Source organism: Urocitellus parryii, chromosome 10 (assembly GCF_045843805.1).
Source record: "Urocitellus parryii isolate mUroPar1 chromosome 10, mUroPar1.hap1, whole genome shotgun sequence".
NCBI lineage: Eukaryota > Metazoa > Chordata > Mammalia > Rodentia > Sciuridae > Urocitellus > Urocitellus parryii.
The window spans coordinates 75,714,764-75,740,017 of NC_135540.1; the positions used below are offsets into that span (position 1 = coordinate 75,714,764).

The 25,254-nt window shown below is 33.0% G+C and overlaps 1 protein-coding gene across 3 annotated transcripts in view; it reads right to left on the reverse strand.

Annotated features, from left to right (window-relative positions):
- Positions 1–25,254, reverse strand: part of Mapk10 (mitogen-activated protein kinase 10) — a 156,951-nt gene that overhangs the window by 128,507 nt on the left and 3,190 nt on the right. For all 3 annotated transcript variants that reach the window (XM_077803263.1, XM_026413760.2, XM_077803262.1), the window contains exon 2: positions 10,544–10,713. In XM_077803263.1, coding sequence (XP_077659389.1) covers positions 10,544–10,713 — 170 coding nt within the window. The remainder of the gene's footprint in view (positions 1–10,543; positions 10,714–25,254) is intronic.

Genomic DNA, 25,254 nt, shown 5'->3' on the forward strand with positions numbered 1-25,254 from the left:
AAAGAACAGGGATTTGAGATTTTTTGCAAATCTTCCTAACCCTTAAGTTGACTAAGCTACTAGAATATTGCTTACCAGATCACTAAAGCCACTAGCATCCTCTTATCAAAAGAAGGCAATGAGATAAGCCATAAGCACTTTTTCAAATATGAATACGCAAACAGCTTAGGTTTTGCTGAACATGCCTAACAATTGAAATATTAGATTGCTTACCTGCGTACAGTTTCGTTAATGCAGACCTCAAACTGAAGGACATCTACCAGAAATATTTTTTTTCAGATTTTTGTGGAAAATCAGAAAGATATATCTCAAAATATTATATTTATATATATTTATATATTTAAAATAATATATATCATGTATATTTAATTAAACTAAACCTTTGGGTTGGTAAATATATATATATATATATTCATATAATATGATAACCATGTATTGGCTATTTACACATGTACATGGATATGTATTTCACTGAAGGTTAATTAATTCATTGAATTATTTCCAGAGCATTTCATAACTATAGTTCTTTCAACTATGGTTAAAACATCTGCTAAATAATTGGTATTTCCGAAAAATTTAGCTAACATAAAATGATCATCTTATTTCTAAATATCCAATTTTCAAGGTATGATTTTTTTTATAATAAGCCACCATAATTCTGTACTTTTATTTCTACTAAACTTATATCCTTGCTAAAAATATCCTGCTAAACACCACCTCACATAATTGGATTGGGACCACATTCAAGAAGGAAAAAATGTGGTTTTATAACCTATCATTTAAAACTATACAATCAGCTCTTTTTGCATAATGAGCACACCAAACTTGGACAGTCTTCTCAACTAAGCTGTTGACTTTTGTCATCACTTTCGCTGTCACTTTGAATCATCTTTGGAGAAAGAAATGAGACACATAAAATGTTCCTAGGCTTGGCAAAGAACAGCAGGATGGAAGTGAGAACAGACAATGAAATCCTGGCTGTTGATTTCTTCCTATGATTGTTTATTCAGTCTAGGACTGGAAGTAGGATAAAACACTAAATGAGACTTTTTCCTGATGATGGGGACAGTGTTCTGAAATGATTTGTTCAACTGGCTCCTGAAAGGTTGTTAAAAAGTCATCTTAAATATTACTTTATAATTCCCACCTATGAAGTTGCACAGGACTCAGTTCACACAGTAAAGCAGAACAATTCTCATTGTTTCTACTTCAACAGATAATCTTTCTTTTCCTCAGAGGTAGAAGGAAAATCTTCATTGTTCCCAATAATGACATTTTTGCACTATCATTCATGGTAAATAAAAAAATAGTAGTGGTCTATTTCTTTTGAAGACATTTTATTATTGCCCTTTCCACCTAATGTTAACTAAGTAATAAAATAGTTAAAAGAGGGGAAAGAAATAGCAAGAACCAGTTACAAACTAAAGGTAACTAGAACAGTGGAAATAAGACTCCATTTCAAGCAAGATCAGAAATTGGTGATTCTGTGACAGAAGTACCAATATGTCAACATTTATACTTGAGAAGCATAATCCTTCTTGCACAGGTGCGTGAACATGACACACATACACACAGACACACAATTTTATAGAGACATATGCAAAAACATTTTTTTGATGACATCTCTTTTGCAACCGGTTGCTCCATGTTTTATTCGTGTTTCAAAGAAAGTTAAGTAAAATTAATGAATGTTTAGCTTCAGTTTGTCCCCTAGAGAACCCAATCATTTCCTAGCTTCCAATTTTAACCAGTAACTACACTCGAGATTGTTTAAGAATATTTAAGATACTATGTGGATCTGACAATTGTCATGAACATAGGAAAGATCTATGGAACATGCCTGGGAATGGACATGTGTTTGATATCAAAGAGGCAGAGGAAGAAAAAATGGGGGGTTAGAGGAGGAATGTACTTCCCAGCAGTTTCTTAGCTCAAGATGTAAATAATGGGAAGACTGCTCCTCAGTAAGATGGATAACGAAGGAAATTCAACACTGGTCAGTAAAAGAAACCTAAGAGATAAAGAAAGTTGGAAACTTCAAACATAATATAAGGAACAATATGCTAGAGATACACTAGCTTGGCAGGTGGTGGCAGTGGGCACAGCTTCTGAGTTTTGTACAGACAGAGGAAAATGCTATGGAAAAAAATAAATTGCTGTGCTGGGTGGGGTGACACACACCTACAATCCCAGAAGATCTGGATCCGGAGGCTGAGACAGGAAGATTATGATTTCAAAGCCAGCCTCAGCAAAGGCGAGGCATTAAGTAATTCAGTGAGACCCTGTCTCTAAATAAAATACAAAATAGGGCTGGGGATGTGGCTCAGTGGTCGAGTGCTCCTGAATTCAATCCCTGATAGCCCCCCCCCAAAAAAAATAAATAAAAATAGATTGCTTAGGGAACCTGTGGAATAGAGAGGGAGACTGATCTTAACCAGAGATAGTAGAGGAGTTGTTGAGTAAAAAGTCCCTCAAATTGCTAGACCCAAAGGTAGAAAGTCAGGTTACCAGATGAACCATGGTCAGGAGTCAGTTTTAAGTGGCTGGGCAGAAGCAACCAGAGAAGGGAGATCAGAAACTCATAAAGGAAGTTGTCAATCTGACTCAGCAGTCAGTCATATATTGTGGGGTCCAGAGTATGCCTGGACCAGTGTGACTGAAACAGAATCATGCCCAGAGTGAATCAGACTTGGGTTACCAAACAAACAGAGCTCCCCTTGTTGCTGGAATCCCATGTGAGCTATTGGAACAATGTCAATAAGTGGCTAGATAGGTGCATCTGCACTCCAGGTTTGATCCTGGGTAATTCCCATTCATAGTGGTGAAGAGGTTTAAAGTCTGAGCCAGACATCCAGCAGAGATCAGCATTTTCCCAACAACGGTGGTGGGGGGGGGTATGGATCAAATTTCAAATATCCACCAAAAGATTTTCAAAGTTGAGCCAAGACTCAATACCAACCTCAGGAACCTCTAATTTAGAACTTTATACAAGCCCCACTACAGAGATATACACCATTTGTCAGTATTCTTCAGTCTACCCTTCCCTATACTGAGAGACAGGAAGCTAAGAATTACCTACAACCAGCTTTGGCTCCTAGCAACAATGACTGGCAGCTCGGTGAGAAACACAAAGGCATTGAACTTAACAGCCCTTGACCCAAAGTTAACAGAGACCAAAAATAAATACAAAGAATGCAAATAAATCTTGCCAACAGTTTTGACCACCTAGGGTACATAAGCCCTTTATTTCTCATTAAGAATTTTTATATTTTTCCATATCCACCCAATTTTTATTCATTTTAAAAATTTAAATTTAAATTTCTAAATTAAATTGAATTAAATTTTTTGCTTGTACCATTCTGCATGACTGTGGGTATAGGCATGGGAGTGTATACATGTTCTCACGGGATGGATAGGGTTAAATATCAAATATGTATATATATAATACATATATAATATATATTTTTCATATAATTTTACTTCGCTTTTATTGTTTTATTCTTCACCCATTTATTATTTAGCCTTGGTTTGACTTTGGAGGGATAAAATTTTACAGGAATTTAGTTGTTTGTATCTTACATTTATTCATTCATACCTTGACTTTTTTCCTCTTACTGTCCCTTCTTCATTCTCTTCTACCATTAATAGCTGAATTTTCTTGTTCCCTCTTCCCCTCTTTCATTATTGTATTACCTTTAGTTATTTTTATTCCTCCTTCTTTATAGCCATCATTGGCTACCTATCTCTTGCTTCTCCTCTGTTTACTTTTTAAATATTTTAAACTTTATCTTGCTTTCCTCCCTTATTTTCTCTTCACTTAAGAAAATATAATTTCACTATGTGATAGATTTAGGTAGTCTATGTATTTTCTATCCCATTCATGTTGTTGTTTAATGTCTGATTTAGTTGGTTTTTGTTATTGTTGTCGAGTTGTTGTTTGGTGCTGAGGTTAATTGCTAACCCACATTCCTATACAGGTGGTAATTAATGCTATAGATGTCAAAGTAGATGCTAAACATTTATTTCAAGAACATACATCTGTTGCTAACATTATTGTTTTCCCAGGTTCTCTCCATCTCTAATAAGGGCTGGAAATTGATTGGGATATCTCAAGTTCAGAGAATAGGGAGTATTACTGCTAAGCAATATTCACAAGTCATGCAAGTAACAGTGACCCTCCCTCCACACAAAAACTAGCATCACTTAGGCCTCAAAAATACCTCAACATAAAAACTAGAGAGGGACCAAACCAACAACCAGGCCCCAAGTAGGGACAACTAGAAGGGGACCTCATGTACCAGTCCTGGACAACTACTCACACATTAGAAACAGAGAAGTGCCTCGAATAAAAAGGTAACTACACTCAAAGGAACAGTCATATAAAAGAAGAAAGGTAACTAATGTCAATTGATGCATAAGTCAAAACCCTTAAGGAAACAGGCAATCAAATCTTCCCTCAAAATTCACAATCCCCCAACAAAGGAATCCATAGATATAGAACTGGATGAAATTCCAGGAGAAACTATGAAAAATTTATTAAAAGCTAAAAAAAAAAGAAAAAAATCTCAAATAGATGAAGCTCAGTAGAAGGAAAACCAACTAAATTAAAGTCCAGACAGAAATAAATATAGCAAACAAACCAAAATGGCAGGAAATAACAAACATCTCTTCATAATAACACTAACTGTAAGTGGTCTCAGCTACCCAGTTAAAAGATATAGATTGGCTGAATGGATTTAAAAACAAGATCCAACTCTATGCTGCTTGCAAAAGATTCATCTCTTAGGCAAAGACATCCATAGGCTGAAAGTAAAAGGATAGAAAAATATTCAATGCAAATGCAGTTCAAAAACCAGCAGAACTGGCTATTCTCATATTTGAAGAAGTAGACTTCAAATGGAAGTTAATCAGAAAATACAAAGAAAGTCACTACATACTGGTAAAGGAAATGATCCAACAAGAAAATATAGTGATAGTAAATTTATATGCCCTACATATCAGTGTACCTAATTACATTAAAAAATAATTTTGGCATTAAATCCCAGATAGTTTGAACAACACTTAAATTAAGAATGTATCAGGAGAAATGATAGGAGAAATAAAGAAATTCTTAGAAACAATTGAGAACAGAGATACAACATATCAAAGTATCCAGAACAATATGAAAGCAGTTTTAAGAAGAAACTTTATAACATTGAATTTCTACAATAAAACAATAGCAAGTTCCCAAATAAGTAAGCTTATGCTCCACCTCAAAGTCTTAGAAAAAATTAATTAATGCCCAAATCAATAGAAGACAGGAAATAATTTAATTCAGAGCCAAAATTAATGCTATTGAGAATAAAAACCAACACAAAGTATCAATAAAACAAAAAAAGATCCTTCAAAAAGAAATGAAATTAATAAATCCTTAACCAAACTAAGCAAAAGAAAGAGAGGATTCATATAAACAAAATCAGAGGTGAAAAGGGAGATACCATTACAGACACTGCTAACAATTGGAGAATCATTAGAAACCATTTTGAAAATTTATATTTTAAAAAATGGAATGTCTAGAAAACATTAGAAATTTTCTAAACAAAATTCTATGACTTTCCCAAACTAATACAGGAAGATAAAGAAAACCTAAACAAACCAATATCAAATAATAAAATCAAAACAGCAATTAAAAACCTTCCACAAAGAAAATGTCAGGACCAGATAAAGTTTCAACTGAGTTCTGCCAGACTTTTAAAGAAGAAATAACACCAGTCTGTCTCAGATTTTCACATGAAATTGAAAGGGAGGGACTACTTACAAATATATTCTATAATATTCAAATCAGACAAACATACATCAAGGAATGAAAACTACAGACCAATATCCCTAATAAACATAGATGCAATAATCCTCAAAATAACATTAGCAAATCACTTTCAAAAACAATTCAAGATGATAATACTCAATGATCAAGAGATTCCAGTCCAGGGATGCAAGGTTTGTTCAACATATGCAAATCAATAAATATAATTCACCACATAAACAGAATTAAAGACAAAAATTGTATGATCATATCACCCCCACCCCCGCCAAACACACACACAAAGAGCAAATCATCCAATCAGGGAATGGTCAAAAGAAGGAAACAAATATTTTTCAAAAGAAGAAACACAAATGACCAACAAATATATGAAAAAGAATTGTGATGAGGGAAATGTCAATCAAGACCACATTAAATTTTCTCTCTCTCCAGTTAGAAAGGCAATGAGCAAGTCTACAAATAATAAAATACAGGGATGCAGCCACATCAATGTTTACAGCAGCTCAACTCACAATTGCTAAACTATGGAACCAACCTAAGTGAATAAAGAAGAATGAATAAAGAAAAGTAGAAGAAAGGGACCAGGGGGAGGGAGAAGAGGAGGGAAAGGGGAAATATTGGGGAATGATGCTGATCAAATCATATTCTATCATGTTCATGTACAAATATGTAAAAACCAACCCTAGCATTGTGTGTAATTACAATGCACTAATAAAAAATATGGGAACAAAAGATCTACAAGAGAAAAAATACATTAAAGACCTAAATTACATAAGTAAAGCAAAGATAACTCAAAACCTAGGTGGAAGAAAAGGGGCAAGGAAGGACAACCCACCCCATCTGTGTCAGGGAGGAGGGTCCTCTGATTGTAGTGTCTATACACATGATAGAGTAGAAAGTGAGAAATTCCATTCTGCCTTTCATCTTGCTCTTTGCCAGCCTGAATATGATTCTGTTTCCCTCATCAAGGACTAATCACTTCAGGAATCTTATAGGTAAAAATTTTGGAATTCAGTTATTTTTTTTTCATTGCAAATTTGCTGATAAATTTGTCCTAAAAGTAGATTAAAAATTCAGGGATACTTTCATTATTAACAGTTGTTTTCAGTTTTTATACCAAAGACTAAGAATTATTTTCATCCCATAAAAAAGAAGAAATAGAAGCCCCAAATATCCTATAAAACATACTATAAAATTCTAAGTATAAGATTTTCAAATTTTTCTGTGACATTTTGTTAATTTCTTGAGCAAAATGCTGTTTTGAATCTATTTTTAAGTTGTTAAGAGTTCTATCTCTTTCCCTTCACTGGCAGTCCTAATTTTCCATGGAAGTTTTTTTGGAAGGAAAAAGAAATTATCCCAAGAAGTATTTGGACATCTGTACTGAGAATGTTATTCAGGAAAATTTTCTTGTGTCAATATTCTACAGTTTTCCATCAAAGAAAGGTAGCTAATCATCATTCAGTTTTCTTCATTCCCTAGTAAATTTAGGAGTTTTGCATCACTTTTTTTAATATTAGAATCTTTGTTATATCATGTGTATTAGAATTATTGCCACAACACATTATCATTAACATAATTGCTTAAACAACACAAAATTATTATCTTAGAGTTCTGAAGGTCAAAAGCTCTATATAGGTTTCACAGGCTTAAAATCAAGATGTCGGCAAGGTGAATTAATTTCTACAGGTGCTAGAGGAGAAACTGTTTCCTTTCATTTGGGCTATTGGCAGATTTTAAATGCATTATCATTGTAGGACTAAGTTTTCCATTTTCTTTCTGATAGCTACCTGTCCAGCTTCTGTTAGCCAACCATATGTTTTGGCTCATGGCCTCAGTTCCTCCATCTTCAAAGCCAGAAACAAGGCAAGTCTCTCTCATGTTTCAAACCTCTTCTCCATCTGCTCCTATTGCATCTCTTTAATCCATTCTTCTGCTTTGCTTTTGAGGATTCATGTTATTATATTGATACAACCTGGATATTCCAAGATAATCTCCCAATTTTAAGGTCCTTAATCTTAATCACATCTGTAATGCCCCTTTTACTATACCTGGTAATCAAGGATTCTGGGGCTTAGGACCTATGCTCTTTGGGGTAACCATTATTTTGCCTACCATACCATGAAAATATTTTGAACCACAAGATGTTACCTCATACCTGAACAATAAGAATACATAAATAATTACTGAAAATAAAAATGTATTTACTTGTTTACCTATTTTAATATCCTTGAAATGAAAGGTTTGATCCATTTTTAAAAACAATAAAATGTTCTACCTTTCACATTGCAAAATTAACTACTGTTTGATATTAGGAAGTTAGTAACTAACTAGGTGAATTTCAACAATACCCTTGGTATATTTGTTAAATTAGCCTTAAATTTTAGTGTTAGGATTTAGTAAGTACACTAGCAGTGCACTTCTGCATTCACATCAACCAAGCATGGATATTGAAAATAAACTGTTGCCCCAAAAAAAGCAAATCAATCTCTACCCCCACTACTGTAATTCATTCCTCCCCCTTGTACTGTTTTTCCCTTTCCCCTCACTTCCTCTTGTATGTAATTTTGTATAACCCTGAGGGTTTCCTTCCATTTCCATGCAATATCCCTTCTCTCTCCCTTTCCCTCCCACCTCTCATCCTTGTTTAATATTAGTCTTCTTCTTGTGCTCTTCTTCCCTAGTCTGTTCTTAGTTACTCTCCTTATATCAAAGAAGACATTTGGCATTTGTTTTTTAGGGCTTGGCTAGCTTCGCTTAGCATAATCTGCTCTAATGCCATCCATTTCCCACCAAATTCTATGATTTTGTCATTTTTTACTGCAGAGTAATACTCCATTGTGTATAAATGCCACATTTTTTTTTTTTATCCATTTGTCTATTGAAGGGCATCTAGGCAGCAGAATACAACAGACATGAGTATATCAATATGTAAAGCAATGAAGTGTAACTGATGTGATTCTGCAAGCTGTATACGGGGTAAAATGGGAGTTCATAACCCGCTTGAATCAAAATGTGAAATATGATATATCAATAACTATGTAATGTTTTGAACAACCAACATTAAAAAAAATAAATAAAAAAAAGCCTGTAATCAAACTAAATTAAACTAAAAAATATTGTAATCAAACTAAATATTACTATTTTTATTCTATTACTTTATGCATTTTCTATGCTGTTTCACAATCACATTGCTATATTTTATTTCATCCACTATAACTCAAAATAAATGAATATAAAATATATTTTAAAAATTTAATGAAGATAAAAAAAAGAAATAAAAAGTATTAAGCGATTTTCTAAATTTTTATGAAATTTTCTAATTTTATGAACAGACAAACCACACACCCAATAGCAACAGAAGTTAGCAAAAAAAAAAAAAGCACAGTTCAACAATATAATTATCAGATAACTATGCATTTTGTTTCTGATATGTAAAGGAGTCAAAATAAATTGGTTTTATTTACAAAAAAAAAAGCAAATCAAATTTTCAAACTTTCATGAGATTTAAAATGCAGTTTTGAAAAACATTGAAAATTATTCATTGTTATCATTAAAATAACTAATATTTTATATGAGTAAAATGGAAGCATAAAATAAAAATATTTTCAAATGTTTATTTCATCATCATCCTATTCACCCCATCAAAGTTCATCAAAGTTTTTATGCTTTTAAATAGACCTAATAATTAACTTAGAAGTAATTAATATAATAAATATATTACATAAATATTATTTATAAGCATAGAAATATGTAGGGCATATTTTCTCAATTTTTACATATTAGTATGAACCTTCAAAATGGTTGAACATTATTATTATTATATTTAGTATTATTCATACTAAATATATTCTGTGCCAGGCACAGTAGTGCACACACTTCTGCCATCCCAGCGGCTCAGGAGGCTGAGGCAGAGGATTGTGAGTTCAAAGCCAGCCTCAGAAAAAGCAAGGCACTAAGCAACTCAGTGAGACCCTGTCTCTAAGTAAAATACAAAATAAGACTGGGGATGTGGCTCAGTGGTTAAGTATCCCTGGATTCAACCTCTACTAACCCTCCAATACACACACACACATAATATATTTAAACAATCTAAAAAATGCTTATCAATTAACCTGATATCATTACTTTTATAAGCATTTTGTAATCGCTAAATCAGATCTAGATTTGTCATGACTTCAAGTAGCCACTCAAAATGTTATAAAATAATGATTGTAAGGAGCCTAGAATTTTTCCATTTGGAAACATTAGGCAAATTTTTTTAGTACAACTTTTTTTTTAGATAGGTAACTAAATTTTAAACATTGAACTTTAAAAGTCACAAGAACATTTGAGTCATCATTTACCCCTCACACATAATATAGGGGGATTTATTTACTGTTATCTTGAGACAGCTTTTCATTTCTTCCTGTGAAACATACAAATAAAAAATCCTAAATACATTAGCAACAAGTAGAAACCTCTGGGTCTCTTGATTTCTTTATGGTGTTGTGTAATGGATTTTTTTTTTTTCTGGTGACCAAAAAAAAAATGTCACAAGTCAAGTTGTTCAAATTGTTAGCATGTGGGCAATGAGTGACAAATGATAGTCATAATTTTATTTTTATTCAGTGGAATGTATTTTCCCTGTAAAGTCATGTTATGTATTTATTCATGTTTTACTTGTGCATTTGCATCCAGTAGATTCACACACACACACAGCATTTTCCCTTTGAAAGCGTGACTTAAATTCATTCCACTTACCAAACTATTCCCTGAGCCCCAGAGCCAATAGGCTTTAGATTCTGGTAGCGCTTGAGAACTGTGAAGGTTGAGTCTCCCACTTCCACACTGTAGAACTGGTTGTCCACTTTGCTTTTGCTCATGTTGTAATGTTTGGCAATATATGACACATCCACTTGTTTATCAAATCCCTGTTTTAGAACAACAAAAACATGAGAGTAGGGAATAAGTAGAGTGATAATAGATGCAGAAAAGCCTGTTGTTTTTTAATAATTACTGATACTTAGCCATCTGTCATCTAGTTCAGATAATTCACATAGAAAAAAAATGTGTATTAGTTCATGCAAGATTATCTGGTATAAAAGAGCTTTAAAATGCAAATAATTTTTAACATTAAAAACTATTTAAAATGAAATATACTTAGGTTTAATTCACATATTCTTTTCTAAAGTCTTTCATTGAAACAATTTATGAGGCAAGCACATATTGAACATTTACTGGTCTCTAGGACTATACTAGATAGTTGAGGGTTCAAGTTAATAAGATGGTGATCACTGATAATATGTCTATTATAATAGTCATTTGAGAAAGGACAAAAGAATATATCCACAAACCTTTCTCAGAAAGAACTGAGATACAAACCGATGTATAGCTCTAATTGTTTTAATTAGGTAAATTTGAATTAAACTGTCTTCACTTCATTTGTTCTCATTACTACCAAGAATGCACTGTCCTTCATTAAGCAAAGAGTTAGTTCAAATTAACCTTATTCTAAGATACAACATAACACTTCATTTTTTGGAAGTTTAGATTTTAAATTTCTCAGTTATTGCATTTTCTGTTTATCTTTTTAAAAAATATTTATTTTTTAGTTGAAGGTGGACACAATACCTTTTATTTTTATTTATTTTTATGTGGTGCTGAGGATTGAACCCAGGACTTCTCAAATACTAGGCGAGTGCTCTACGGCTAAGCCACAACCCTAGCCCTCTGTTTATCTTTAAGTTCATGTATCAGTCCTATTCAGTAATCGAAGAATTTGTCTTGAATCACTATATAGATAATTATTCCTCTTTATATAATCTAAAGACCCATTACCCATGACTATTAACTACTCACACATGCTCTTATATTGTACTTTAGGATGTAAATAGTATAGATTCTAGAACTAAAAGGAACCTCACAGACAGACTATCAACCAACCTATCTCCTGTGGTACACACTGCTGAATGCCTACACAATAGTTACCCCTTCTTCTTACTGATTTTGTTTAGGTTTTAAACATCCACATTTTCTGTGAGTCCTGCTCAAGCCTAGCAATTGAAAACTTGAATAAGTCATTGATTCTCATTATAGAGTTGGCATTAACACATTGGGGACATTTGGGGGCTTTGTTGCATGTTTTAGAATGATAGGAAATATGGCTTATATTTATCTGCCTTGTCAAAAAATGCTGGTTGGCCTTCAATGAGTGGAACATTCCCACACAGTAAATAACTTCACACATACCTCACAATTTTTGAAGGTCCTGCCAAATCTTTAATGAAAAACCTACCAAACAAAGAATTTTGTGTGTTTTTAATATATGCTAATTTTTCTGAAAATCTAATTCTTATATTATTTGAAAGAATATTTTAAATCTCCTGAGGCTCTGAATTTCCAGGTTAGTTATGATATCATTTTTCTTGGAAAGTTTTGTCATTTCATCTCTAAATAAAAATCTTAAATAGAAGTACTATATAATTTTCACCTGATCTCCTTGGAAAGGGACCCATACAACACTGATAAGGAAATGAGGAGAATCCAGTGGGAACCATTTGAGCATGGGTAGTAAAGTCTACAATTTCAGTGTGAGAATGTTAAAACTTCATATAGGTGAGGCAGAGGTGAAAGTATAACACCAGCTATGGTTGGGTGAGACATGATAACAACATTCAGTACAAATGCACACAGGCCTCAAAGAATAAAGTGGACTACAGATTAGAAACCTATGTTGTTGTACAGAAAGCTGAAAATTTGGGTAATTCAAAAATGCAACAACAAAAGACCTGAGAGCAGGGAGGCAGTCTATGGAGCATGGAACAGGAAATATAAAAAGACTATTAAAAATCAGGGCAAACCAAGCCTATTCAAGGAGACAACAACAGGGTTTAGAATTTATACAATTGGTGTGGACAACAGTAGAAACAAGAACATCAGTATTTAAACAATCCTCAATTTCAACCCTAGTACCAGGAGCTGCTCTCCACACCATGGTCCATTTCTACTCTAGGCTTGTTGGCAGCAGTAGATGAGACTGATTAAAATCTTACTTCATAACTAAGATGAAAAGCAACTGGACCTAGCATATCAAATGCTGTCACCTGCCTGCCAAACTTAACGTGGGATACAAGAAGTGACTAACTTACCATTTGTCATGTCCTGATGCATTTTTACAGTCCTTAATATTCTGGTCATCCACAAAATCCTTACCACATATCACCCTCATCAAAACATCCCTTTTCTTTTCCCCCACGTATTCCCTTCTCTGTTGAAGAGTGGCTTTTCTGAATGGGCTGCAGTTGTGATGTGCTAATCACACATCACGACCTTTATGTTCCACCTCCTGTCTTAATGCTATATCTTGGTACCATCCTCCACTTTGGGACTTGGTTGCAGCTTTTCTAGCTATGGTCTTAGTCATCATATTGCATTTGAACCAACCTACTGGTGTTCCTCTTCTAACACTTCAATACTTATTCAAAGAAATCAAGGGAGTTCAATGCTATTTCTTCAAGCTTACTCAAACAGATATTCTATTTAACATTTACAACTGTTTAACCCAACGAATTCTGATGTTATGCACATTATGTGCCAGATACTGGATCTGGCACTGAAGATAAATGAAAATAAGATAAGATCTCTGTCAAGCATGGAGACAGACAAGCAAGCAAGTAGTGAAAATATGGATGATATATATTCTGTAGTAAAATAAAGAAAAGATGCTGGGTATAAACAGGAAGTAGCCGTTAAGTGCTTACATTCATTCATTATCAATAATTCAATTACTTTGTATAAAGCAACTTATATATGCCAGATCGCTAGTATAAAATTGGTATTGTTTGACGGGAAATTTGTTTTATGTTTTCTCAGACTAACAATATCCCTGCACCACCATTCTCACTGCTTCTCAGATGAGTGGGTATCTGTCCTACTAAAAATCATAGACACAATACCCTGGAGATCCAGATTCTGCAAACACAGGTTCTACTAGCTAGGCAGTCCAGGTGATTCTGATTCAAGGATATGAGTCTTTGACTTTGAGAAAGACTATGTTAGAACAATCATTCTCAAAATGGATTCTGCCTAGAATATCAGTATGAGTATCCTTGGATATAAATGCCCATTTTAAGAATGTAAATACCTCTACCCTGCACCTATGGAATCAGTAATTCTGGAGGTGGAGCTCAGCAATTGGTTTTAATAAGTGTTCCAAATATTCTGATACATTTTAGAGCCACACATTGAAGAGGAGTTATAGCCTGAAAACTGTGAAACAGATGATACTGGAAATATTTCTGCTGTGGAAATATGTAGAAAATGAAACACTTACTTACAACAGAATTAATATTTCTATATCTGAATCTGCACCAGGGTACATATTTAGTAGCTCTGAATACTGCTAAATTCCATTGTTCATACATAGAAACTGCAAGCCAGAATCCATGAAAGAACAAGGATTACCTTGAACTTCAGGTTCAAGGATTTCAACTGCCCAGACCAAGGATTGACAAAGTGTCTTTATTCAGACAAGTCAAAAATTGAGTACATGATGACACAGTAAATCATTTTATCTCAGCAATTGTTCATATACCTAAGATGTATCCAGGAATTTTTTTCTAATAAATAGCTAAAATAGGATTTTTCATTTAATGGGAAAATTTTATATATGGACTTGATTGTCCTTTGGGTCTGTGATTAAAGAAATTACATAACTGAGAGTATAGTTCAGTGGTAGATCACTTGCCTACCATGCAGGATGCTAGTTTCAATCCTCATAAACAGCAAAAATGTATTTCAGAACATTTTAGCAATACATTTATCAGAAATTTTAGCAATAAAAAAGTTTCTACTCAAAAAAGAAACAACAAAATTATTTAAATAAAATGCCGAATTCCCTGACACATTTTTTAAAACAAAAGTAAAAATCCCAGAGTGTATAATATCTCACATGGTATTGAAATCATTATTTTAAGTTTTATAAATACACACAAGTATATATATATACACACACACAAATTAATTAAACTTAGGTAAATCTAGAATCTAGAAGTTAGAGGAACATTCTTGAAAAGTATCTTAATACATTAGGAAAGTCTATTTTAATTATATGTGGTAAGACTGAAGATAATAGCACTGGGAATTTTCTTGGACTGATGTCATAGCCAAATCTTTGATGGCAAGTATGTTGTGTTGAAGAGCTTCCCCCAGATCCCATCTGTGCCCTAAGGTCATAATTAAATTGAGTTTTGAAAAATTTGTACATATTAATAGGGTATACTTTATTCTTCGTCTTGTCTTCTATGAAGTCGTCTTTATCATAAGTGTAATGTTCAAATACAAAATTTTCTCTATAAAATTTGCCTATGAAAAGTGCTTTAAGGACACCCTGGAAAAGTATTATGAATTCTAGAAATAAATAAATGCTAAAAATAATGAATGCTAGAAGTCATATGACTTCTATGATATGTCTCCAGTTATGTTGCAGTTTTTCCTGAGTTCAAACCATAGGACTCAAGATAGTTGGGGTGATTTAGGTGAATGATCAAAACTCCATGCTAAGAAGACATGATTAGCCAACAGCTTAGGGCAGAGATTCTGAAGTTTTAACATGGAACAGAACTAGCTGGACAGGAGGAAAGCTTATAAAACAGATTTCTGAGTTTTTCTGCAAAGTTTCTGATTCAATAGGACTAAGATAAGAACCAAGAATTTGGGCCATATCTTGAAAACTACCATCTTAGAGAAGAGTATATAAGAGATGTTATCAAAGAGGAGGAATGGGAGAGGCAAGACCTGAAAGCAACACAGATCAGCAAGCAAACAAAGGCTGTGGAAGTTGAAAACAATGAATGACTCCTGTGATGTCAGTTTCTCCTTTGCAGCCCAGATCCCATGTTCCCAGTGATGTGTTTTTCTATCTTGTAGGTATAATTCAATACCTGATCAATGTTATTTCTGTGAGCTCATGAAAATAATCTTTTTCTTATCAATTTATTTTCAATTTACACAGAAGTATTTGGGGAAAGTTATGCAACCTATGGGTATTTATAAATGTTTATCAAAATGGAAAATATCTTTCTAGAAAATAAAATTAATATGTTAAGAGTTAATTATAAGGGAGAAATATTATAGTTTAGAAAATTATAAACCACTACCATGGCGACTTTTAAAGATCAATATTTCATTGATTTAAATTATTTTAAATTTATTCTTCTATTTAATATTAACTTTATATTTAAATATTTAAATGACTACAATTATTTCTTTTGGGATGTAATCGAATTTTCTTTGCAAAAATTCCAAGCAAACTCATTTCCTACCCATCCTCCATCGGCCAAAAATAAATAAATAAATTTTCAAAGTAAATTAAAAGACTTTATTGCTGCTGGCATTTTGGTAGGCAGAAAGGAAATCTGAATGTAACTTGTTCTGTGAAAAGTCTGCATTTGTACAGACTGTAAGAAAGAGCATTATACAATATGTTCCCATCATCAATTTAGCTGCTAGCCTATGGCTATGGAATTTTGCAAAGAAAAATGTCTCACATTATTGATCTTATCCTGCAGGTTTCCAAAGCCTTGGCTGCACTTTTTTCAAATATAATAACCTATATTCCAGAAGCCCCCCTCCTCATTTTCATCTGGGGATGACATCCTCTGCTACTGCTAGTCAGTTCCCTAGTTGAAAACTTTGAGGTTTAAGAATCTTTAAAGGTTAAGCTTTCTTAGTCTCTTTTGAATGATATAGCTGAAAATAGTATTGGCCCTGGATCAGTTCTATGCTTAATAGCTGTGAAACCCTGAGCAAGCCATTTTCTTCTTTCATTCATTTGTTATTTATATCCTGTATAGTTCCATAAAGGATTTGTGCAACTCACCATAAAAAATATAGGAACAATAAACCATTAAATCCAGTTTTAAGAACAAATGTCAAATAAAGCAAGCTGAAAGACTGCAGTTTTACCAGAAGACTCAAGTTATGAATATCTACTGCTTTGAGCACAAAATGTGATATACTTGCAGCAAGTCAAAGGAAAAATAATGACAACCACCACAAAACCACAGTAAGTGGCAAGGCCTGGTTCATTAATTTCATAAAATGTATCATACTAATGCATAGAAAAGATAAAATTTCACTAGCACTTAACTTCAGGAAGAATATATTCAATCATTCCTTATATATGAAGTCTGGAATCAAACAACAGTCAGTAGATATAATGCATTTTAATCAAAGACAAAGAAATATGTTTCATATGACTGCTATGATATTAACTGTCAGTAAGGCAAGGGGTAAAATAAAGGTGAACCAGTATTATTAGTTACTTATTACAGGTACACTCTGTAGTCTGTTAAACACTAAAGTTTATGCTCATAACACATGAGAAAAGTAGCAAACAGAACTGTTGCTTAATTGGATCAAAATCTTAGAACTATTAGTGGTACTAATTAAAATGAATTAAGGGGCTGGGATTGTGGTTCAGTGGTAGAGCAGTCGCCTAGCATGTGTGAGGCACTGGGTTTGATCCTCAGCACCACATAAATAAATAAAAATATTGTATCCATCTACAACTAAAAACATATTTTAAAGTAAAAATAAATAAATAAAATGAATTAAACTTTGTCCAACTCTGTTCTTTTTTACTAAACTACGTACTGGGTTCAGCTAACATCATTTATAACAATGAAGTGTTTTTCTAATGATGAGATGAATGAGCTACAGAAATAGAACTTATAGAAAATTATGAGAGATTAACAAATAGCATGTCTTTCCTTATCAACTGTTCTGTTTATCCATTGTCTGAATCTACAATTTGAACTTAACTACACATTAAACCAATTTCGGGTTGAAGTACACAGTCTTGAGTTGGTGACAGAAAGATGAATGTTTGGAGCTCCCACAAAATATAGAGTTTGATTCCATTCATTTTTGAATATTTATTGAGCACTTGCTTGTGCTATGCAATATGGAGGGTGCTATGGATGAAAAAAATTGATCTCTCTCAATAAAACCTTCAAGATGAATTAGCTACAAAATGCATTTTCAGAGAATCAGCCAGTCAATCTGGATAGTCTTCTGCTGTTGCCATTTGCATACTAAAAACTTATCTGCCCAAACTTGTGGTTCTAATTTTTTTTTCTTTTTTTATTTATATATGACAGTGGAATGCATTACAATAAGAATGGTTTTACCTTTGACACAAATGATATTCTGCTCTATATTCTAAAAGTTATGACCATCAGATTGAGTTGCTTCAAGATGCCACTCTATGATTGTTTGTATGAGTCAGCAGAAACAATGCTTGCCATTGCATTTGTTGTGGCAGAAAGGCATACCCTCAATGCACTTTAAATCTGAGTCAAATTATTTACAGATGAGTTTTAAAGGGAGCAATTTGAGATTTTATTTGGTCAAGAGTACATTTCCCTACTGTTCCTTAAAGTGTGATTCTCTAAGGAGGATTACATCCTGAAATCTATTTCACTTCCATATTCATTAGCCCAGAGATAGTTACTCTGTGGAATCAATGGCTTATAAAAAATCACCAACCTAGGTGCCCTTCAATAGATGAATGGATAAAAAATGTGGCATATATACACAATGGAATATTACTCAGCAATAAAAGAGAATAAAATCATGGCATTGGTAGGTAAATGGATGGAGTTAGAGAAGATAATGCTAAGTAAAGTTAGCCAATCCCAAAAAACTAAATGCTGAATGCTTTCTTTGATATAAGGAGGCTGATTCATAGTGGGAAGGGACAGGGAGCATGGGAGAAATAGATGAACTCTAGATAGGGCAGAGGGGTGGGAGGGAAAAGGAGGGGACATGGGGTAATTAATGATTGTAGAATGTGATGATCATTACTATCCAAAGTACATGTATGAAGACATGAATGGGTGTGAATATACTATGCATACAACCAGAGATATGAAAAATTGTGCTCTATATGTGTAATAAGAATTGTAATGCATTCTGCTATCATATATAAATTTAAAAATCTACATAAAAATAAATAAATAAAAATAAAAAATCAATCATACGCTAAAAAATTTGAGACTCCATTTAGATTTAATCATTATTTTAACTATGTGAAGAAGCATTTAATAGTAACCAATAGCTGAGCAAGCATGGCTTCTGCCTGCATATTCTTCATGTGTGAAGGAAGAAAGCTAGTACTTCTTGAATCCTCCCAGGCACCAAACTAGTATTAACATTAGGCACTGTACTGGCTTTCGAATACATCATTTCATGTAAGAATGAGCATTCTTATTTTACAAGTGAGAAATTCTAGATGGAGAATTTCAGCAATTGATAAAATTTCAGCTTTTCATCTATCTGCATCTTGAAGAATCTTGACTGTGAGGCTTTGGGCAAGTTCTATTTTATAAGCTCTACATAAAGCTCTCTTGGTACAGGTTATAGGAGATGCTCAAAGATTATTATTACTCTAGATTTATAACTATTATTGAGAAGTGATTCAGCATTTAACTAACTAGCAGTTTTAGAATTTTTTTTTTATAAAAGTTGGCTAAACTCTTAAACCATTGTGCCAATCTAACACACTGTGCTACTGCTATAAAATCTACATATTATTAACAAGGTGGAGAACGATCCAGTAAGAAAATGTTTTTTTCTGTTTCAATTTGTGATACAGACAGTGTTCTATGAATATCTGTGTGCTCTGCTGCATTTCCCAGCCTCCTTTGCAGTGATGTTGAGGCCACATGATTGATTCTGGCCCATGAACTATATGCATAGACACCAGAAGTCAGCTAACTGCAGAGGTAGTTTAAAAGTGATGCACCCCCACAGCTCATTCATTCCCACATCTGATGTCTCAACCAGCACATCACCAGAGTGCAGGAGCTTAAATTCCTGATTCACAGAAAGGCAAAAACACAAGTTCTTTGAGTCATCAGACAGATAAAGGTCCTTGCTAACGTGAAATTGATTTTTATGACAGGTCCTACACTGTACTAAGCATTGTTCTAGGCACTAAGAGTACAAAAGCTTAATATTAAAAGTCCTTTAGAAAATCAAACATGGAATGTTGGCTTCAATATCACAATTATCTAGCCTACAAATTAATCACATAAATTCTACATCTTTTGGTCTACACATTCCCAACCTATCCATAATAAAGATAAAGGCAATGCAAAATAGGCAATAAAACTTGATGTTATATAATAAAGACAGAAAAAAAAATGACCAGGCTAATAAACAGTCATTATGTTTTAAAAAAAAATTTCTTAGAGTGGGAATAAAAAATTAAAAGAGTAGAAAGTTGTTTAGGAATCAAAATGCTTAAAGTAAGTGACCTGTGTTTTGTAGACTTCTCTCTAAAATATATCTGTGGTTTTTAAAAAGAAAATTAGAATTTATTAAATGTTACAGTTAAGAATTTGAAACTTTAGTGCTGTTTTATTGTATACAATAAAGAACATTATTTTTAAACACTATATGACTTATTTATTATTTTCATTCTATCATCTGAATAATTATTTTAAAAATCTAATTGATACCAAAGCTTAGCAGTTCCACCTGATAAAAGACTGGTTTTTATCTCTTTAAATACATACTTTGAGCTGGGGATGTAGCTCAGTGGTGCCTGGCATGTGCAAGTCCCTGAATTTAATCCCCAGCACCACAAAAAAAAAAAAAAAGAAAGATAGATAGAAAAAATGTCCTGTAGCACTTTGACCTTTCTTGGAATGTGTTAGAGATGTATAACCAAATAAACATTCAGTTTTAGAAAAGATGAACAAAAGAAGAGTTGAATGACACCTTTCAGATTGGTATGGTCTTAAGACTCAAAACCAACCACTTAGAAACACAACCATTTAGAAAATTAAACCAATATCTTCAGTTAATCTGATTCATGCCTCAACCATTGCAACTTATAACATCAAACTACATTTATATTCAGGTGAAGTCCATTCAATGAGAAGTAAAATTCTGACCATTTTGTGTTTTAGGAAAAAACTAGCACACACAATGAACCAATAAAGAAAACCTCATCATTACATAAGTGAACATTTAAGAACTTCAGATTTTCTCAGATAATTATGAGCCACATAACTAAATCTATTCATTAACCAAAATAGCAATTTAATGAGTCTTTAGAAAAATCTTCCCAGAGTATAAAACAGAAATGTAGCACTAAAATTACTCTTAAAATTTTGTTATAGCCATTTTTACATGTGGCACCAAGAAAAAAAATTTCAAGCAACACAAAATATTCATCTCTGAAAACAGGTGAACAGTTACCATGATAGTATAGAAATCTCAGTGATTTTTTTTCATTATAAAGATGTGCCATGCTTTTATGATAATGTTACTCTGTCTTTGTTTAATAAGTTATTCCTGGTCATTCAAAACATAGCACAAATATTGATTTTAGAAAATTAATACAAAATTAAATACTATGTATCAAAGCAAGTATAGAAGTGAGTCAATAATGCACAGGAGAAGAAAACCATTAAAATGAAAAGTTGAAATTAAAAATGTGCCTCTCCACATTATATAAAATACTAAAATGGAAGGCATTTTAGATTTATATCTCAAAATTATAACCATTTATTTGTAAAAACACCATTGACTTTAAATATATCCACTGCCAACCTAGTGCTACCCTTAAACTGTATTTACATCAAGTCAAGAGTCTATGTGAGATTTTGGAGAATGGCAGACATTGTGTCCAAAAATCTAAACTATACAAACCATGTCATTTATTTCATAGATCATCCATCAGATTATTCAGGTTTTTCCTTTGCCTTGTTCTGCCCAAACACCTTTTACTTTGATGTTGTATTCCCCACGTTGGTATAAAAGTCTTTATTCCAACTTCGGTGGCCATCCAATGAAGCGTAAAAATTTTAATTGGATATTTTCAAAGCATTTGAGCTAGAAACATCACACACTCATCAAATGAAATAAGTTGAGCAAATCAAGTTACTTTAAATTCAAAATGCCTGTACAGCAAAAGAATTGCTTTTTAAAACCCATATAATTCAGGAATCAGGTTTAGAGGTATTTTTAAAATGCCCTAGATGCTAATAATCAGAACACATCATTTAAAATGAAACTATTTCATGGACATTCCAGACATCCCCTTTTTATGAATTCCCTGGTTTACTAGTTTCCAGCTTTATAAAAGGCTCTTACAAGCTAATGCAGCTTATAAACATTTGCAAATTATTTCAGTCTGAAGACTGAAAGGAGAACATACTACCAAAAAAAAGAGCACTGAATCAAAAGTGATTGGTATTTTTTCTCAAAAGTAAGTTTGCATTTATTTAGAAAATCTACCATTTGCAGCCAAGAAAATTAATATGTATGCACAGGCAGTATTTTTATTATCCAGACATTAAAGTAATAAAATAAAATGTAATTAACTAGTCAAGTCATTTAGTAATATTTTATATTTATTATGAAAGATATTGTTTTCAGTAGAAACTTTCAACATGCTTAATCTTAGCTATCGTATCTTGTAAGGCATTATGCCAAAAACTAGGTAAATTTTTTTAAAAAATGAAGAACAATATTGACTATAATAACTCCCCAATGAAGACTGTTGTTGGTTTATATTTTTGCCATATCCCAGCAATATTCTGAACCTTAATTGTCAGAGACACTTCTAGCATTAATGTAAAAGTGTTTCTTTGCCCTTCCTGGCAAATCTCCAGTACCACAAAAAGAAGAAAGATAGAAAAAAATGTCCTATGGCACTTTGACCTTTCTTGCAATGTGTTAGAGATGTATAATCATGTATAACCTTAGACTTTATTTATATTTAAATCATAATTTTTGATTCTGAGTTAAATTAAGTTCTTACTTCTCTCAAAACACCATGCACTAACAGAAGATAATAAAAAAGTTCATAAAGGATTGTTAGAGTCTGTAAACAAGTCAGGATGGCACCTGGCATTTTGCCAGAGAAATGTTAGGGTCGGTAAACAAGTCTGGATGGCACCTGGCAAAATGCCAGAGGGAGTGGTTTGTGAAGTAACGCCAGGGAGCCATTAAGTGTGGAGATTTCTTACTGGTTGACTATTGTATCTAGTTTATGTTAATTAAGATAAGCTGTGTGGAATGTATAAATACTTCTGTTGTCCTACAATAAACGGCTCCCACTCCTGTTGTATCAATCTACACAAGTTGTTCGTCACCCCCTCCCCGTTATTTTGCTGCAGCCGGCCTGCGGCAAAGGATGTTTCACCATAAAAAAGATAAATGTTTGAGGTGAGGGATATGCTAATGATTGCCATATAATATTATCATCACATAATGATACATGTATCAAACCATCACACTGTATCACATAAATTTGTAAAACTATTGTATTGATAAAAATTTTTGAATATATAACTAGTATAATGGGCTTAGTATAATGGTTAAAGACCTTTAGCTCCAGAATAAAACATAATAGGATTCTCCCTTCTGATAATAAATTGTTATAAAGAGTTAATGAAATAAAACCATAATAATTTTTTAATTTTGTATAAACATTGACATATTTTAATTTTGTGTATTTATGGGGTTCAAAATGATGTTATGTGTAAACAATGTAGAATGATTTAATCAAGCTAATTAACATATCCATAACACACAAGATATGGGTTGAATTCATGAATGGTGAAGTCAATAATCAAATCAGCCAATGCTTAGACATCTCCTAACATTCAAGATATAAGGACCCATAAGAAGTTTCCATGTCATAGTCAAAAGGAAGGCCAGTCTTAGCTCAGTCCCTTTTATTTCTAGTGCTACTTAAACATGTGAGTTGTTGATTTATTAATTTGAACCTTCTGTGTCTCAGGCTTTCTCTTTTTTAAACTTATTCATAAGTAATTCAAGCATCAGTAAGCATTGAGACAATAACTGTTAGATAAATATTAGGTTAATAGTGATTTATGCTTAGCACAATAACCAGTACATAATTAAATCTATGAAAATATAAGATGCGAGGATGTTGAGAAATTGATTTGATTTTGAAAGGCAAGCAAACATATTGCTAGTTGGGAAGTGATGTTGTTTTTTTACTGTTTCATTTCTACTCTTTCATTCAAAAATTATTTGTTGAATATTTATTGGATTAAAGTGAAAGATGAGCATGCCCTAGTCCTACCAGAAAGAGGGTAGCATTAAGGGGACAAACACAAAACAGCAAAGCCAATTCTAACAGACACAGGATGTGATAAATGCTGCAGACGCCAGTGGGTGTGTATGGAGTCTCCAACACACATTATATTTCCGTAAATGTATTCTCTGATTAAAACCCTGACTCATCTGTTCATTACAGCAGAGTTTCCAGAAATAACACTGTTCACAGATTTTCTTTTAAATTCAGAGTGAAATGTGTATCTCTATTTCTGTTCAATGGAGAAAAGAAGGCTAAGGCAGCTTACCTATTTCTCAAGAATATCAAGAAATTTTGCACTTAAAATTAGGTTATCTACTGGAAAAGGATTCATACATTTTCCAGAGATTATTCTTTTTCTGTCTAACAGTACAAAGAAAAATTTCTTCCTTCATTATAATGAGAAATCATATTCTTCAAAACCTACTTGGTTGGGTTTTTAAAATAATAAAAACAATGAAATTAATAGAAAGTAACTAAAATGTCGATGAATCCCATGTACTTCAAATAATTCAATTAAAAATTAAAATTAAAGCTAAAGAGATAAAAACAATAAAACAAGGAGATTTAATGACAATTGAAGGGAGATCAGTAGAGTGGAGGTAGGGGATCAAGGGGGAGGAAGAGGGGAAGAACTGGGGAATGAAGTTAACCAAATTATGCTATGTGCTCATATAAATATATCACAACACATTCAATTTTATTTAAGACCAATAGAGTAGAGGAAAGGGATGAGAGGGAGGGAAGAATGGAGGGGGAACAGGGAAGTATTGGGATTGAAATGGATCAGACTATGTTCTATGCATTTATGAATATGTCAAAATGAAGCCCACTGTTATGTATAAGTATAATGCACAAATAAAAATGTTTTTCAAAGGTTAAAAAATAATTCAGCTGAAAGCAATCATAGATACTGTATATACTTTCTGTTAATTTTTCTTTACAGTAATTTTTATTTTCTTTCTTATTATCACGGTTAATATGGTGTTCCCCAAAAGCTCACCTTAGACAATACTGGAAGGTTTGGAGGAGAAATGATTGGAGTACAGTATTAACCTAATAAGTGAATGAATCCCCGATCGGATTAACTGAGTGGTAATTGGATTAGGTGGGGTGCAGCTGGAGGAAGTGGTCACTGGAGGCGTGGATATGGAATATATATTTTGTATCTGGAGAGTGAAGTCTGTTTTCTGATCATCATGTGAGTTGGTTCCCTCTGCCACACTTTTCCACCATGATGTGCTGCCTGCTGTCTAGGGATTGAGAACTTTGTAATCTTGAGCCCCTCAGTAAACTTTTTCTCTTCTAAAATTATTATTGTCAGGTCCTT